Source organism: Engraulis encrasicolus, chromosome 14 (genome assembly GCF_034702125.1).
Source record: "Engraulis encrasicolus isolate BLACKSEA-1 chromosome 14, IST_EnEncr_1.0, whole genome shotgun sequence".
Taxonomy (NCBI): Eukaryota; Metazoa; Chordata; class Actinopteri; order Clupeiformes; family Engraulidae; genus Engraulis; species Engraulis encrasicolus.
The window spans coordinates 5364919-5378522 of record NC_085870.1 but is presented as its reverse complement, the minus strand read 5'-3'; the positions used below and the strand labels follow the sequence as shown (position 1 = coordinate 5378522).

The window sequence follows — 13604 nt, the reverse complement described above, 5'->3', positions numbered from 1 at the left end:
CTAGGCTAGACATGCACCAGACCCTGATTTTTAGGTAACATGCCGGATACCGGATCCACTGCTTAAGATCCTGCCGGACCCGGACCCTGTGAAAAACTCTATTATTCCTGACGGATCCGGAACCGAACCGGATCCGGTGCATCTCTAGAAAATAACAAGTTATTTTAGGCAGCACCATTGAAACCCATTCATCCTCCACTTGTCCGTGATCACCATCAAACTTCAATACCACCTGAAGAACTGAAGTCATTCTGACTGGTTAAAGATTATCTGATACTATCAAGCATGATGAAACAATTTCTAAGGAAACTACAATACTTAAAAAGAGCTTGATGCAGCAAAGTGTGAGTAGCACATGCATTTTGATAGTGATGAAAGTGTGAATGGCTGAAACATTTTAAGAACTTGTAACACTCTTGCAACAAGCAGCCCCATCTGAACCAATCTGCTAATCAGTGCCTGGCCTCACCTGAGTAGGGCTGTTATGCCATTATTCAATTACGGGCGTCACCTGCCAAGGGCCTGATGACTATGGTCACATGGTACTCTTGCACCTGTATATAAATCTGGACTATCAACACTTCAGTTGCTTGCCTGCCTGCTGGCTGGCCTGCATGGCACAGCATAGCACTTGTTTGCCTACAAGCTTGCCTACAAGCTTGCTTACATGCTTGCACACTTTCCTCTTTGTGAAAGCTTGCTGTATGTGGCATCATTTGTGGCATTGTTGCATATAATGTGCCTGCTGCAAATTAGGCATTGCTTTGAGAGCTAGCTTGTAGTGCTGCTTGTTTGCTGTGCTACTTGGTGCAAAATATTTTTTTAAAGGCTGACCAATGCTATATTCATCATTGGCTCATCAAGAGATACAGTAAAAAGCCCACCTTGCACACTATCATTGTAACATAGCACTGCGTACTCTGAAATTGTATTCATGCCCACACTTTCAAAGAACCACCGCTAACAATTTTCTCAATACAGCATTGCGCCATAGTATCATGCTCAAGGCACTCCAGTCATGGTGAACGATGGGAGGGTGGGGTGGTAACATGGTCAGGGTACCACAGTTATGGAGAATGATGGGTGGGGTGGGAAGTTGCCATGGCCATATTCATGAATACAACTATGACCCAGTATTTGCCTGTCATCACACAGTACAATTCAACTTTTTAACTGAAATGTACTGTTATTTAACAGTTCAATTGCGGCTGAAAAAATGTTATATACTGTGATACATTAAACAGTAATGTGCTGTATTTGATTTTTGGTGTGAAATAACAGTAGAATTACAGGTAAATGTAATTGCCAGTAACTGCCGTTATTTTGCAGGGAAATTTTCTTAGAGTGTAGAGTTAACACAGTGCTGTGGGAATATAGAAGTGTGCCCATCACGGAAAACAATTCCGTGTCCAGGAGCATAGAATTTTGGCAAAATCCGTGCTCCTGGACACAGATTTCGAGTCCTTAACATCCATGTCCAGGAGCATGGAATTTTGAAGATCAGGCTGATATATATCTTTTAGGGCTGTAACGATATTGTATCGAACCGCAAAATCGTGATACACAGAGTCACGATACTGTATCGGGGTGTAAGAAGGCAGAATCGTGATACACGCTTTCAAGGTTCTGTTACTCTTCAGTCCAGAAAGCAATTAGCAAATTAATATTAATTAAAGGTACACTGTGCAGGAAATGGTCAAAAAAGGTACTGCAACTATGCTGCTCATTGAAACTGGGCTGTTGCCAAATTTTATATTTTCATGAGAGTTTACTAAGTAATAAACTAATATTTTCTAGTATGGCCCCAAGTATAGTCATTTTTGCAGCTAAAAATGGTTATTTCTGGAAATTCAAAATGGCGGACCATGGAGAAGATCCCCCTTTTCATGAAAAGTGCAATTTTTCCAGTTATAATGAATACTTAGAATTTGATGGTGGTGGTGGTAAGTATTCATGAAAAAGGTAACATTAGTGAATGGGTAGCATGAATTCTGGAAATAAACAACTAAAAATCTTACACAGTGTACCTTTAATTTAAAAAGATACTTTAAAAAATTGTTGGGTATATCGAACTGTAGGACAAAAATCGTGATACGAACCGAATCGTGAGTGGAGTGTATCGTCGTTACTGCCCTAATATCTTGTGTCTGATCTTGTCTTGTCTCGTGCATCCCTATGTAGAGACCATGACCATGAAGGGTCTGAGATATATTATACATACATAGTATATGATACACTGAATGTAAAGTATATATGTGTATGTTTACTGTATAAAGTATACTTGTGTCTGATCTTGTCTTGTCTCGTGCATCCCTATGTAGAGAACACGACCATGAAGGGTCTGAGCCAGGCAGAGAAGAAGGCCCAGTGGTACTACCAGGCCTGCATGAACGAGGCCAAGATCGAGAGCCTTGGAGCACAGCCCCTTCAGGAGATCATCAACGCTGTAAGGCCAAAGCACTTGTTCTATAAACGGTGTTGTCTTTTTTTTGCCTTAACCCATTTTAGCCTCAGGCACCTGTAAAAAAAACACCTGCTAAATGCTTAAAGGGACACTGTGTGAGATTTTTAGTTGTTTATTTCCAGAATTCATGCTGCCCATTCACTAATGTTACCTTTTTCATGAATACTTACCACCACCATCAAATTCTAAGTATTCATTATCACTGGAAAAATTGCACTTTTCATACATGAAAAGGGGGATCTTCTCCATGGTCCGCCATTTTGAATTTCCAAAAATAGCCATTTTTAGCTGCAAAAAATGACTGTACTTGGACCATACTAGATAATATTTGTTTATTACTTAGTAAACTTTCATGTAAAGATCAAATTTGGCAATGGTCAGCCCAGTTTCAATGAGCAGCATAGTTGCAGTACCTTTTTTGACCATTTCTTGCACAGTGTCCCTTCAAGCCCTTTTTGGGAACGGTGCCCTTAGCTTATAGGCTCTGATGCACACAAAAACATTAAATGTTGCACTTAAGACATACCTGTCAACCATTCCCGGCAAACTCCCTAATTTTGACTCATTTCCCGATTTCTTCCCGATTTGAAAAATTTCCCGGAAATATCCCGGATTTTTCACATTATCAAAAACACCGTCGGTCCAGTTATTATACCCACGGCCCTGTCCGACGAGCCACCACCCCTCTTGAAGAGCGATACAGAGGGTCTTGCTTATTAAGCTACGTGCCAGAAGATTGTAATGAAAGCGTGAAAGTGAAAGCCCATTGGGAAACTCCAACTCCCATTGTCATTGTGACACAGCACTCCACAGCACACAAGTGAACACTGCACACAACGAAATTGCATTTATGCCTCACCCGTGCAAGGGGGCAGCCCTCAGTGGCGCCCCATGGGGAGCAGTGCGGTGGGACGGTACCATGCTCAGGGTACCTCAGTCATGGAGGAGGATGGGGGAGAGCACTGGTTGATTACTCCCCCCCACCAACCTGGCGGGTCGGGAGTCGAACCGGCAACCTATGGGATGCAAGTCTGACGCCCTAACCGCTCACCCATGACTGCCAGATATGACACCAAGAATAGAAGTTCCTTGAAAATACGAGCTGTCACCCTCGAGCTCCGTAGCGCTTGTGCGCCCACTCTTTTCAGTCAGTTCATGCAACGCATAGCCTACAACAGCCTCGGAACAGCGAATCATGCGATTAACCTAATCACAACCTGTAGGGCCTACCAGCACGAAGTTTAGCACGAACAGACAACTTGTGCGACAAAACAACAAGAAGAAACTCACTGCGCTCATTGCACTGTTTCTCCACGCCGTAAAACGTGTGCTGAGGGATTTTAGACAGTTGGCCTACTGTCTTTGCACGCGCGCTGTTGTGAAAAGCAGAGTAGAACGCACCGTCCGATCCGTCTCTGTCATCCCGTTGACTGTCAGAATTTTGTCAAACATTTCCCGGATTTTGGCTTGAAATATGGGAATATGGGACACACATTACCATTCAAAGTTGTACTCCATGGCATGATGTGTATGTGTGTGTCGTATGTGTGTACTTAACCCTAATGTAAAGTGCTAATGTATGAAAAACCCTATTTAGCATCTGCACTTGTTGTTCTGTACATTTCCTGTGCATGTTGTATCTGCCAGTGTTATTGGCTATGATTATGTCCTCGATTGTAAGTGGTTAAAAATCATCTGCCAAATTCAATGTAATGTAATGTGATGTAATGCTATAGCAAGAGAAACTCATCAGAGGTGTAGAGATAAGGCCTATATAAGTAGTCCTAGAGTCATACCAAACATCCCTTACGTTAGTCTGCATCCTTCAAAGCACTAAATGTCTTTTATTTCAACATTAATAATGCTTCTGAAATGGTTTCAGTGGTAGATTCATTTGTAAGAGGTTTGCCTGAATTCCCCCTTTGTCTGGTAGGCCTATAACCACTGCGCTAGTTTGAAGGAGCTCATCTGTGGTGTACATTGTCCCCGTATGACCCATAAATCCTGAAAAGACACAACCTCCTATTATACCATAATGCTATAACCAAAAGGGACACACATTACCATTCAAAGTTGTACAATCTCATGTTGATACTTGGGGCCGTCTAAGTGTATGTAATTCAAGATCAGCATGGCGTTCCCTGCCAGTGTTTAGTCATGAAAGCCTTTTGAGTAGGTACAAAGAGGGAAGGCAGGGAACCACCCAACGCCTGACTTGGTCTCTTGTCCACGCATTTATTCCAGGCAGGGTGTCATGTTGTCCAATTACCTGTGGTTCACTTTACTCTAAATTTCTGTGCTTTTGTTAGCAACATGTGAAATCCTGGTAGCTTTAGGTGATTGGACAATAAAGTGTGTGCTTTGGTGAAGTCTCAAGTGTCAAGGCTGGGAGTCAAGCGGTGTAGTGAGCCAACAGTCATTAGGTCAATAGTGTTGTAACACAGGTACTATAAGGTGCTGTTTCCACGTAGCAGGATATTTTTTTAGCAGGGTATTTTTTTCTCCTGTTTAGGTGTAAACACAACATGTGGATAAAAATAAATCCTCCATTGTAACGAATGCGTTTCAGCCCCCTAAATAGGATATTTTTTGTCCTGTTTTTTATACCTGGATTTTTAAATATCTGCTTCGTGGAAATGGAAGGCCAAGAAAAATGCAAAACCAATGCAACCAGTGGAAAAAAATATCCACATATAAAAATATCCACATATAAAAATATCCAGCTACGTGGAAACAGCACCTAACTCACGGTGGATACCATGTTGTTTTCAATAAACATAATGAGGTTTTGCCTGGGGCCCCAACAGTCTTGAATAGCTTTTATGAATTGGTTCTCTGTAAATTGAAAGTTTGAAAGTTCATCTATTTACCACAGGGGTAGCATATGGTAAAAACAGCCAAAAGGCCAACAGTGCATCAATACAGCTACTGTAACTACTAACTAACAATACAGCAACTTTGGTGCCCGCATATCACTAAACCACAATGGACAACATGTTGTTTTTAATTAACACTATGAGTTATTGCCTGAAGTCCCCAACGGTCTGGAATAGCCTCTGGCGTTTGTGAACTGACTGTTCTCTGTAAAGTGTACTGTGTAAACGTTCTCTGTACATATGCTCTCTGCCGGGCTTGACATTAACTTTTTCGCTTGCCAGCCGATGTGGCTTGTGTTTTTCCCGAGTCATTATTCATCCAACTACTCTACTAGCCACAATTTGTTTTTTGTTTTTTTAATCTACGCTGTACATCTAACCTCAGAAGATAATGTGCTTAAAGCAAGAAGATGAGTGCATGGATTTCTTCATGGAAATAAAACAAACAAATAAAAACTGAGTAACTGAGCTTTTTCTTGAACTAAACAATTGATACACAAAGGGCAAAGTGCAGAATACTGTATATGTTATTCTGGTATGTCATACCATAGAATAAGCTACCTGCCAAATTGGCTAGTGACTTGTTACCAGCCACAGCCAAGTCTTACCAGCATTTGGCCGGTTGGCAGGTGCCATTGTCAAGCCCTGTCTCTCTGTATCATATGTGTTCCTGTGTTTGTTCTGCAGACGGGCGGCTGGGGCCTGACGGAGCCGTGGCAAAAGGACAACTTCCAGGAAGTGCTGCGGATGGTGTCGGCCAACTTTCGCACCACGCCCTTCTTCACCGTCTTCGTCAGCACGGACTCCAAGAGTTCCAACAGCAACATCATACAGGTACAACTGCAACACACAAACATTATTACATTACATTGCACTTAACTGACGCTTTCATTTATTCAAAGCGACTTATAGTTGTTATTTTTCAGGGTATTGGTTACAGTCCCTGGAGCAATGTGGGGTTAGGTGCCTTGCTCAAAGGCACTTCAGCCATGGATAGAGATATAGGTAGAGGTCAGGAGGGATTCGAACCTGCAACCCCTAGATTGAAGGAACAACTCTCTAACCACCAGGCCACGGCTGCCCCTTGCAAACACACTTGCAAAAACACCTATCGTGTTAACGGAAACAAGGCAATACAAAAATGTGTGTCTCTTGCAGTCTGTCGTAAAATTCACAAATGATTATTTATTGGTGCATGATAGACCCTTTCAACTGCAAGAGCAAAATCTATTTCTGAAAAATTCTCTAGTAGTAGCCTACAGTATGTCCACCCATCATTAATGTCCACAAAATCAACCTCGGTTGTCCATAGCTGCCTGCGGTGCTGGTCAAGTGTTATAGAAGTAAATTCTCCTGTAACAGTCTATAATTCATAGAATGGCACAGACAGTAAACTGTGTATGCTCTTTGACTGATATGCTGCATGTAAAAAATATGGCATGACAGCCAACAGGAAGGCAAGTAGGCTACAGGAAGTCTTGGAAGTACAAAGGATCAGGGGGAAAAGATAAAAGACAAGTCAGGATTTAGGAGCTTTGTGGGGTTTTATGTTTTGATGTGTTATTGGGTGTGCCCTAGAGGTAACAAATGTACTCTTTTAAAGGTGCACTGTATAATATTTTTAGTAGTTCCCAGAATTCAAGCTGCCCCTTCACAAATGTTACCTCTTTCACACTGTAAAACCTTATAAGTTGAGTTTACTTACAAAAACCCAGAAAAGTGGTTGCCCTAGAAAAACTAAGTAATTATGAATGATTAAACTTACAATCTTTTGTGACCTCAACTGTTGTATATACTCATTATATGTAAAAGTTTAAGTTAAATGTACTTAAGTCCAAATTGATTAAACCTACCTACCTAAACCATGATCCCGCCCCTCCATTCATCACCACAAAAGAGGTAGCTACCATGTTATTGTGGCACCTCCCATTCCTCACCATGACTGAGACAACTGTGGCATGGAACCAGTCCATCACACTGCTCTCTTGTATTAATAGACCAAACTATCCATAACCACTGAGAAATTCAAGTTTCTGCAATATGTGCAATATTATTACCATTTAATTATTGTAATCTCCTGGATGATAGTACATTAACCAGTGTGCATAGAATACTCTAGTTGAGCATAATTAGACAATCCTGAAATGTCAAGTAAGCAACACACCAAAAAGGATACCTGCTACCACAATACTCACTACCAACTAAATACCTAGCCAGCCAACAAACCAGTCCACCAGCCAACCAAAAGAGTCAGTTGTCAGCTAGCCAGCCAAAGAGCCGGCTAACCAACTAACACTCAGTTAGTCAGCCAACTAACCAACAAACAAGTCAGTTGTATGGCTAGCCAGCTAACAAACCAGCCATACAGTCAACCAAAAGAGTCAGTTAGCCAGCCAACCAGCTGGCCAACAAACAGTCAGTTGGTCGGTCAGTTAGCTCACTAACCAACAAGCCGGACAGAGAGCCAGCGAACCAGTCATTTAGGCAAGCAACTCAAGCATTGTGACAGTCTGAGTTTTTATAGAGGTGAAAGTTAACCATGTGACCAGAGTAATCAGGCATGTGGCAGCTGCAGGTAGTAATTCAATGAACTTGTAACAGTCCTATGTACTCAAGTGAGGGCAGGTACTAATTGACAGGTTGATTGGGCACTACCATTGTTCCTGGTTGATGGTAGGCAATGTCAATTATGTCATGCAGCATTTGACTTTCAATTGTGCAATGGCACTTCACAAGATAGCCTAATTTTACTAGGTGGCAATATTCTGATTTAAAATTGGATGCTGCAGCGTGGCCATATTGTCAGTTGAAATTTGAAACGATCTGTTAACATGAAACACACTGCAGGAATACATTCAACTGCCCACATCTGGGTAGAGGCCAGTTGGTGCAGCCTGAAGAAAAAGAGGCGGGGTCATAACCAAAACTTATGAATTTAATCCATTCAACTAAAACATATTCATCTGAACAACTATTTCCTCAAATAAGTTGTCAATACTCAGTATTCTTCAGAAATGCCATCAAACTTCTATTTTTTAGTGCATTTTACTTAGTCTTGGTAAGTACATTTGATGTCTGGGTTTACAGTGCACCAATATGTACCACCACCATCAAATTCTAGGTATTCATTCAATAGGCAGCACGGTTTCAATGAACATGTCCTGTGTTTAGCCGGATCACGCCGCACTCTCGATTAAAAGGTGCCAAACATAAACAAAAACTTTGTAAAATTGAAAGAAAAATGTCTGCATTTAAGTGTACACACATTTTTCTTTCAATGAACATGTCCTGGCCACAATCCTACATAGTGACCCCTTTTACTCAGAATTATTGTGTATTCCATATTACGTTCAGTTAACATTAATATCTGTTGAACTGCCTACAGATGACATGCGCTTGTATCAACCAGATTCATTCATTTCCATTTTCTGTATATTATGGACGTACTTTATGTGTGTAGGCCTTCCTAAGAACAGGTAATGCAACACAGGATATGGATAAAGACCTTACCCATTCATTACTTGGTTGTTTTATTCATTCGGTGAGTTTTAAAACCACATCACCAGGGGAAGCAGGAGGTGTTTTGGATATAACAACACCAAACCTTCCCAACCGTCTGACTATTTGACACAGTCCATTTGCTCTGGCAAACATTCGAGCAATAAAAAGCTATTACAGGGCAATTTGAGTTTATCTGAGGCGAGTGCTGAAAGCGGTCCTGTTTCCCGCCTTCACGAGTGTATTGTCACACCGGTGTGAGGGGAATGTTCGGGCAGTGAAAGTTCTATAGAATCCTGGGCGCCATACAATACAATTTGGAATTTTAGAATCTTGCATTGTTATAGAACGCATTCTTTTTATAGAATGTTCCAAAAACCCACACTTAACTCTTAAAGGTTAACACTTGCCCCTGTCTCTCCATAGGTGGACCAATCAGGCCTAGGGCTACCCTCTCGAGACTACTACCTCAACAAGACCGCAAATGCAAAGGTATGCCTACTGTCTGTATTGTGTATATTTGAGAAGCTTTTAATGGTGAATGTTGTGTTTTTGTCCTGTTAGTTGTTGCTTTAACAACCAATGAAGTGCACACTGTTCCATCTTGCGGAACGCTTTACTTTTCCACTATCTTTACTACAGCATGAGTTCACAATAACCATTTCACTGCCAATTGTCCCAGGCAAGAACAAAAATGGAATGTGAAACATCTTGAATCTTGCAACTCTGCTTCGTGTCCTGAATGTGTTTGCCCTGACACACAGTAAAAAAAGCACTATTAATTCAACACAGGTACATTCAGGCAGACAGAGAACCATGCAGGGGCGTAAAGTATACCCCCGCAGCCCCCGCGAGGCAGGGGGGCCCATACGAGGCGGGGGGCCCACATTGGCCCTTGACTTGAAGAAACGGGCCCCCTTCACATATTAGGCCCTCTTTTTTCGTTCCGGGACCCATTCTTGGTAGCTTGCAGGGGGCCTGAAGTACTTGCATTACGCCAATGGAACCATGCCACTGCCCATTCCCAAACCTAATCTCCAACTGGCTGGCATGTTCATGTTGCAAGTCTGAGCATTCAGGAGCTGCAAAGTTAGCCCGCGATGTGAACTGAAAACTACTAGTTTTTCTCTCCAAACTGTGACAACAACGTGGACATCAGTAGGTTCATCCAGGTAACAAGCGGCCACATACGCGAAAGACCGGTAGTGCGTTTTTGGGTTTTTTGCAGGCATTTAGTCCCAGAGTACTCTCTAATAGTGTTGAATTAACACTGCATGTTTTACTGTGCAGTAGGGCTTGTAGCCTCATTGCTATGACAATGCAGAGAGTCTTAACCAGGGCTCTAAATTAACACCAGCCAACCGGGCAAATGTTGGTGAAATTTCAGTTTGGCTGGTAGAAAAGACCAACTTACTAGCCACTTTGTTCCATTAGTGACTGTTTGCTTTGCTAGTACGATTAACATCTACAAGCCATTTTGGCTGATGATGAAAAAAGTGAATTTAGGGCCCTGGTCTTAACCGATTATGACTTGATCATTACTATTTTGGTGGCAAGAAGGTTATAACAGAGGCTCTCCACGAAGGGCTTAAGAGATATTCCTGTTATGGATGCAAATGATAAATCGATTAATCGACTTTAATCGATCAATGCATTAATCGATTAAAAAACATTAATCATAATTAATCGACAATTCATCTGACAAGAGTCATGGGCATGTGAAGAGTGTGTGTGAGGAGGGGTGTGAATAGTGGACATATTTAAATCATCTTTGGATTAAAGAATTGAAATAGAATTAATTTAAATGTGGTACTTTATCTAAATTTGTAATGAAAAAATTTAGATTTAGTAGTTTTTTTCCGAGAAACATTGAGATTTCAGGGGGAAAACTCCGCTTATCAATTAAGTAAGTCGAATCGATAAGACTATCAACTAATGATTAATGAATTAATCGATAATTTGCATCCCTAATTCCTGTATGTGCTTGTGTTTGTGCCTGACCACAGTATCTGCAGGCTTACCTGGACTTCCTGGTGGAGTTGGGTGTGCTGCTGGGCGGCTCTGAGGAGACCTCCAAGACCATGATGCAGGAGATCGTGGACTTCGAGACGGCGCTGGCCAACATCACCGTGCCCCAGGAGGAGAGGAGAGACGAGGAGGCCATCTACCACAAGATGCAGGCCAGGAACCTCACGGTGAATAGCTGCTAACCAGCATCACATGTACAGTACATTCATGCATGCATGTGCTGCAGACACATATCACATACAGTATATGCACACACACACACACGGACGCACGCACGCACGTCTGCAGAATTCTCCTTGAAAATCTAAAGTAAGACACACGTGTGTATGCTACTTGACACCTTAATTTCCCCCTGGGATCAATAAATGATACTCTACTCTACTCTACTCTACTCTACTCTACTCTACTCTACTCTACTCTACTCTACTCTACTCTACGTCTAGACAAGTGAAAAGTGAAAAGTGAACTGAGTGTGAAAGTGAAACCACCAGATGTAATCTCAGTACTGACAGACCTTGTCTGCTTCCTGTTGTCTTATCAACATGGTAACCTGAATTGCATAACAAACCGACCTGTCTTGTGTGTTTATGCGTGCCTTTGTGTGTGTGCGTTTGTGTGTGTGCGTCCGTGCATGTGTGTGTGTGTGTGTGTGTGTGTGCATGCGTGCGTTTGTGTGTGTGTGTGTGTGTGTGTGTGTGTGTGTGTGTGCATGCGTGCGTTGCGTTGCGTTGCCCTCTCTAGACGTTAGCCCCTGCTGTAGACTGGATGCCCCTGCTCAGGGCCATGTTCGCCCCAGTGGAGCTGAATGCGTCGGAGCCTGTGGTGGTGTACGCTACAGAGTACCTTCGGAAGGTCTCAGAGCTCATCCAGAACACCAACAAAAGGTAACAGATACACATTCATTGCAGAGATTCTTTAAGTATATAGAGATATGCCAATGTAATAGGTTGCTATGGGCACCTAACATGAACAGGTTCCAGTCTGCCTAAAGGGGCGAGTCATAACACTCCTAGCATTGTATAGAACAGTCCTTAGGTCTGCCTAAAGAGAGATTTCCCCCCCCTCCCCCTTGCAACTGTAGAACCCGGAAACAATGGGCCAATGGAACCTCTCTCTCTTTCTACTCTCTCTGTTCATAGGCTGGTACCACATTTATAGGCTTCTGATACACAGGGCAACATTTTGAGCAATGTGTCTGGGCAACGGTGCGATGAGATACAGGGTTCCCACGGGTCATGGAATTTCTGGAATATCATGGAATTTCATTAAAGTTTTTCCAGTCATCGAAAGTCATGGAATTTAAGCTTACCATTCTGCATGCACAGTCATGGAATATCATGGAATTTTCTTCAGATATGTAAAAGCAGAAACTGTTTTGTTTGGTGTAACATTGTTTCTTACTGGTTATTCTGAAACGCTTCGCCAGAGATGGTTTGGTTTCGCACTGTTATATGCAACATTGTAGAATGCAATGAGCGCACTGAAGTCTGCGTTGGCTCTAGGGGTGAAGATAATCTTCCGTACAAAAAGTGTTTTTAAAAGTGTGAAAACTGAAGTGGTCATGGAAATTCTGTTTTTGGGTCTGGAAAGTCATGGAAAATCATGGAATTTTATATCTGAATTAGAGTGGGAACCCTGGAGATAGTGTCCGGACCATTTATCACTATAAAACTTTTATCTAGAGGATAAACTGCAAATAACATTTTAAGACCATTCCATCAGAAAATGTGGAGCCCATCGTGTTGTCGCTCAGCAACATTACTCAAAAAAGTTGCTCTGTGTGTCATTACCTGCGGCCTGGAAAGTGAAAAAGTGAACCGCACTCGGGTTCTTCTTTTCCTCTTTTTATTTTTTTTTATTTTTTACATAGCAGCAGAAGAATAATAACCTGCGGCCTGAAAATGGCATTTGTTCCATTAATAAAAATATCAGCAAGTGCAATGCTGTCCGAGTCCTTGGAGACTAAAATGCGGCACAGGGTTGTTTTGTAGCAGGTGCACGTAAATTCAGTTCCAGAAATGAACACTTGATGCTTTCATTACTTCGTTACTCTTATCCTTGCACCTCTGTCGCCTTGCCATCTACTGTAGCCGTGTAACTAGCTTTGTTGGCAACTGCATAATGACACTGAAGGTGCAGCACACATGTAGTATTTTATGTTATATCAGTCACCACCAGGCCTTACATATAGTGGTTTGAGTTAAATCAGGGTTTTTTCAGTCATCTGAAGTGTTCTGAGTGTTAGTAATGTGCTAATATAAGACTGTCTCTCCCTCTGTAGCATCTTAAACAACTACATGATCATGAAAGTTGTGAGGAAGATGGTCTCCATTCTCGACCAGAGGTTCCAGGATGCTGAGCACCGCTTCTTTGAGGTCATGTATGGAACCAAAAAGGTGAGTGAGAGAGAGAGATTCAGGGCTGATAGTAGTCAAGATTAGTGCCTGATTTCAGGCTTGACAGAGTTTGTTTGCAAGAATAAAATGTATTTATTTGTACATGGGGAAATACATTACATTATGCAAGACAACACACATTCACACACTCATTCAAACAGCAGCCTCTTCGTTCCCCCACCTCTACAACCCCCAAAGCAGTATGTTCTTGGTTAGTGGAACAGGCAGTAAGTACAAGGCATACAGTCAGAGGCATAGGTACTTAAAACGAATAAACATAGACATGTAAACATGTAGTCATTAGGGCTTTCATATTTCGAAAAGTATTAAAAAGTTCAGGCT

General features: G+C 42.0%; 1 protein-coding gene across 4 annotated transcripts in view; it reads left to right on the top strand.

Annotated features, from left to right (window-relative positions):
* ece1 (endothelin converting enzyme 1) overlaps nt 1–13604 on the top strand; it is a 63307-nt gene that overhangs the window by 31902 nt on the left and 17801 nt on the right. For all 4 annotated transcript variants that reach the window (XM_063214825.1, XM_063214824.1, XM_063214823.1 and 1 more), the window contains 6 exons: nt 2322–2446; nt 6028–6174; nt 9265–9330; nt 10845–11033; nt 11608–11750; nt 13148–13262. In XM_063214825.1, coding sequence (XP_063070895.1) covers nt 2322–2446; nt 6028–6174; nt 9265–9330; nt 10845–11033; nt 11608–11750; nt 13148–13262 — 785 coding nt within the window. The remainder of the gene's footprint in view (nt 1–2321; nt 2447–6027; nt 6175–9264; nt 9331–10844; nt 11034–11607; nt 11751–13147; nt 13263–13604) is intronic.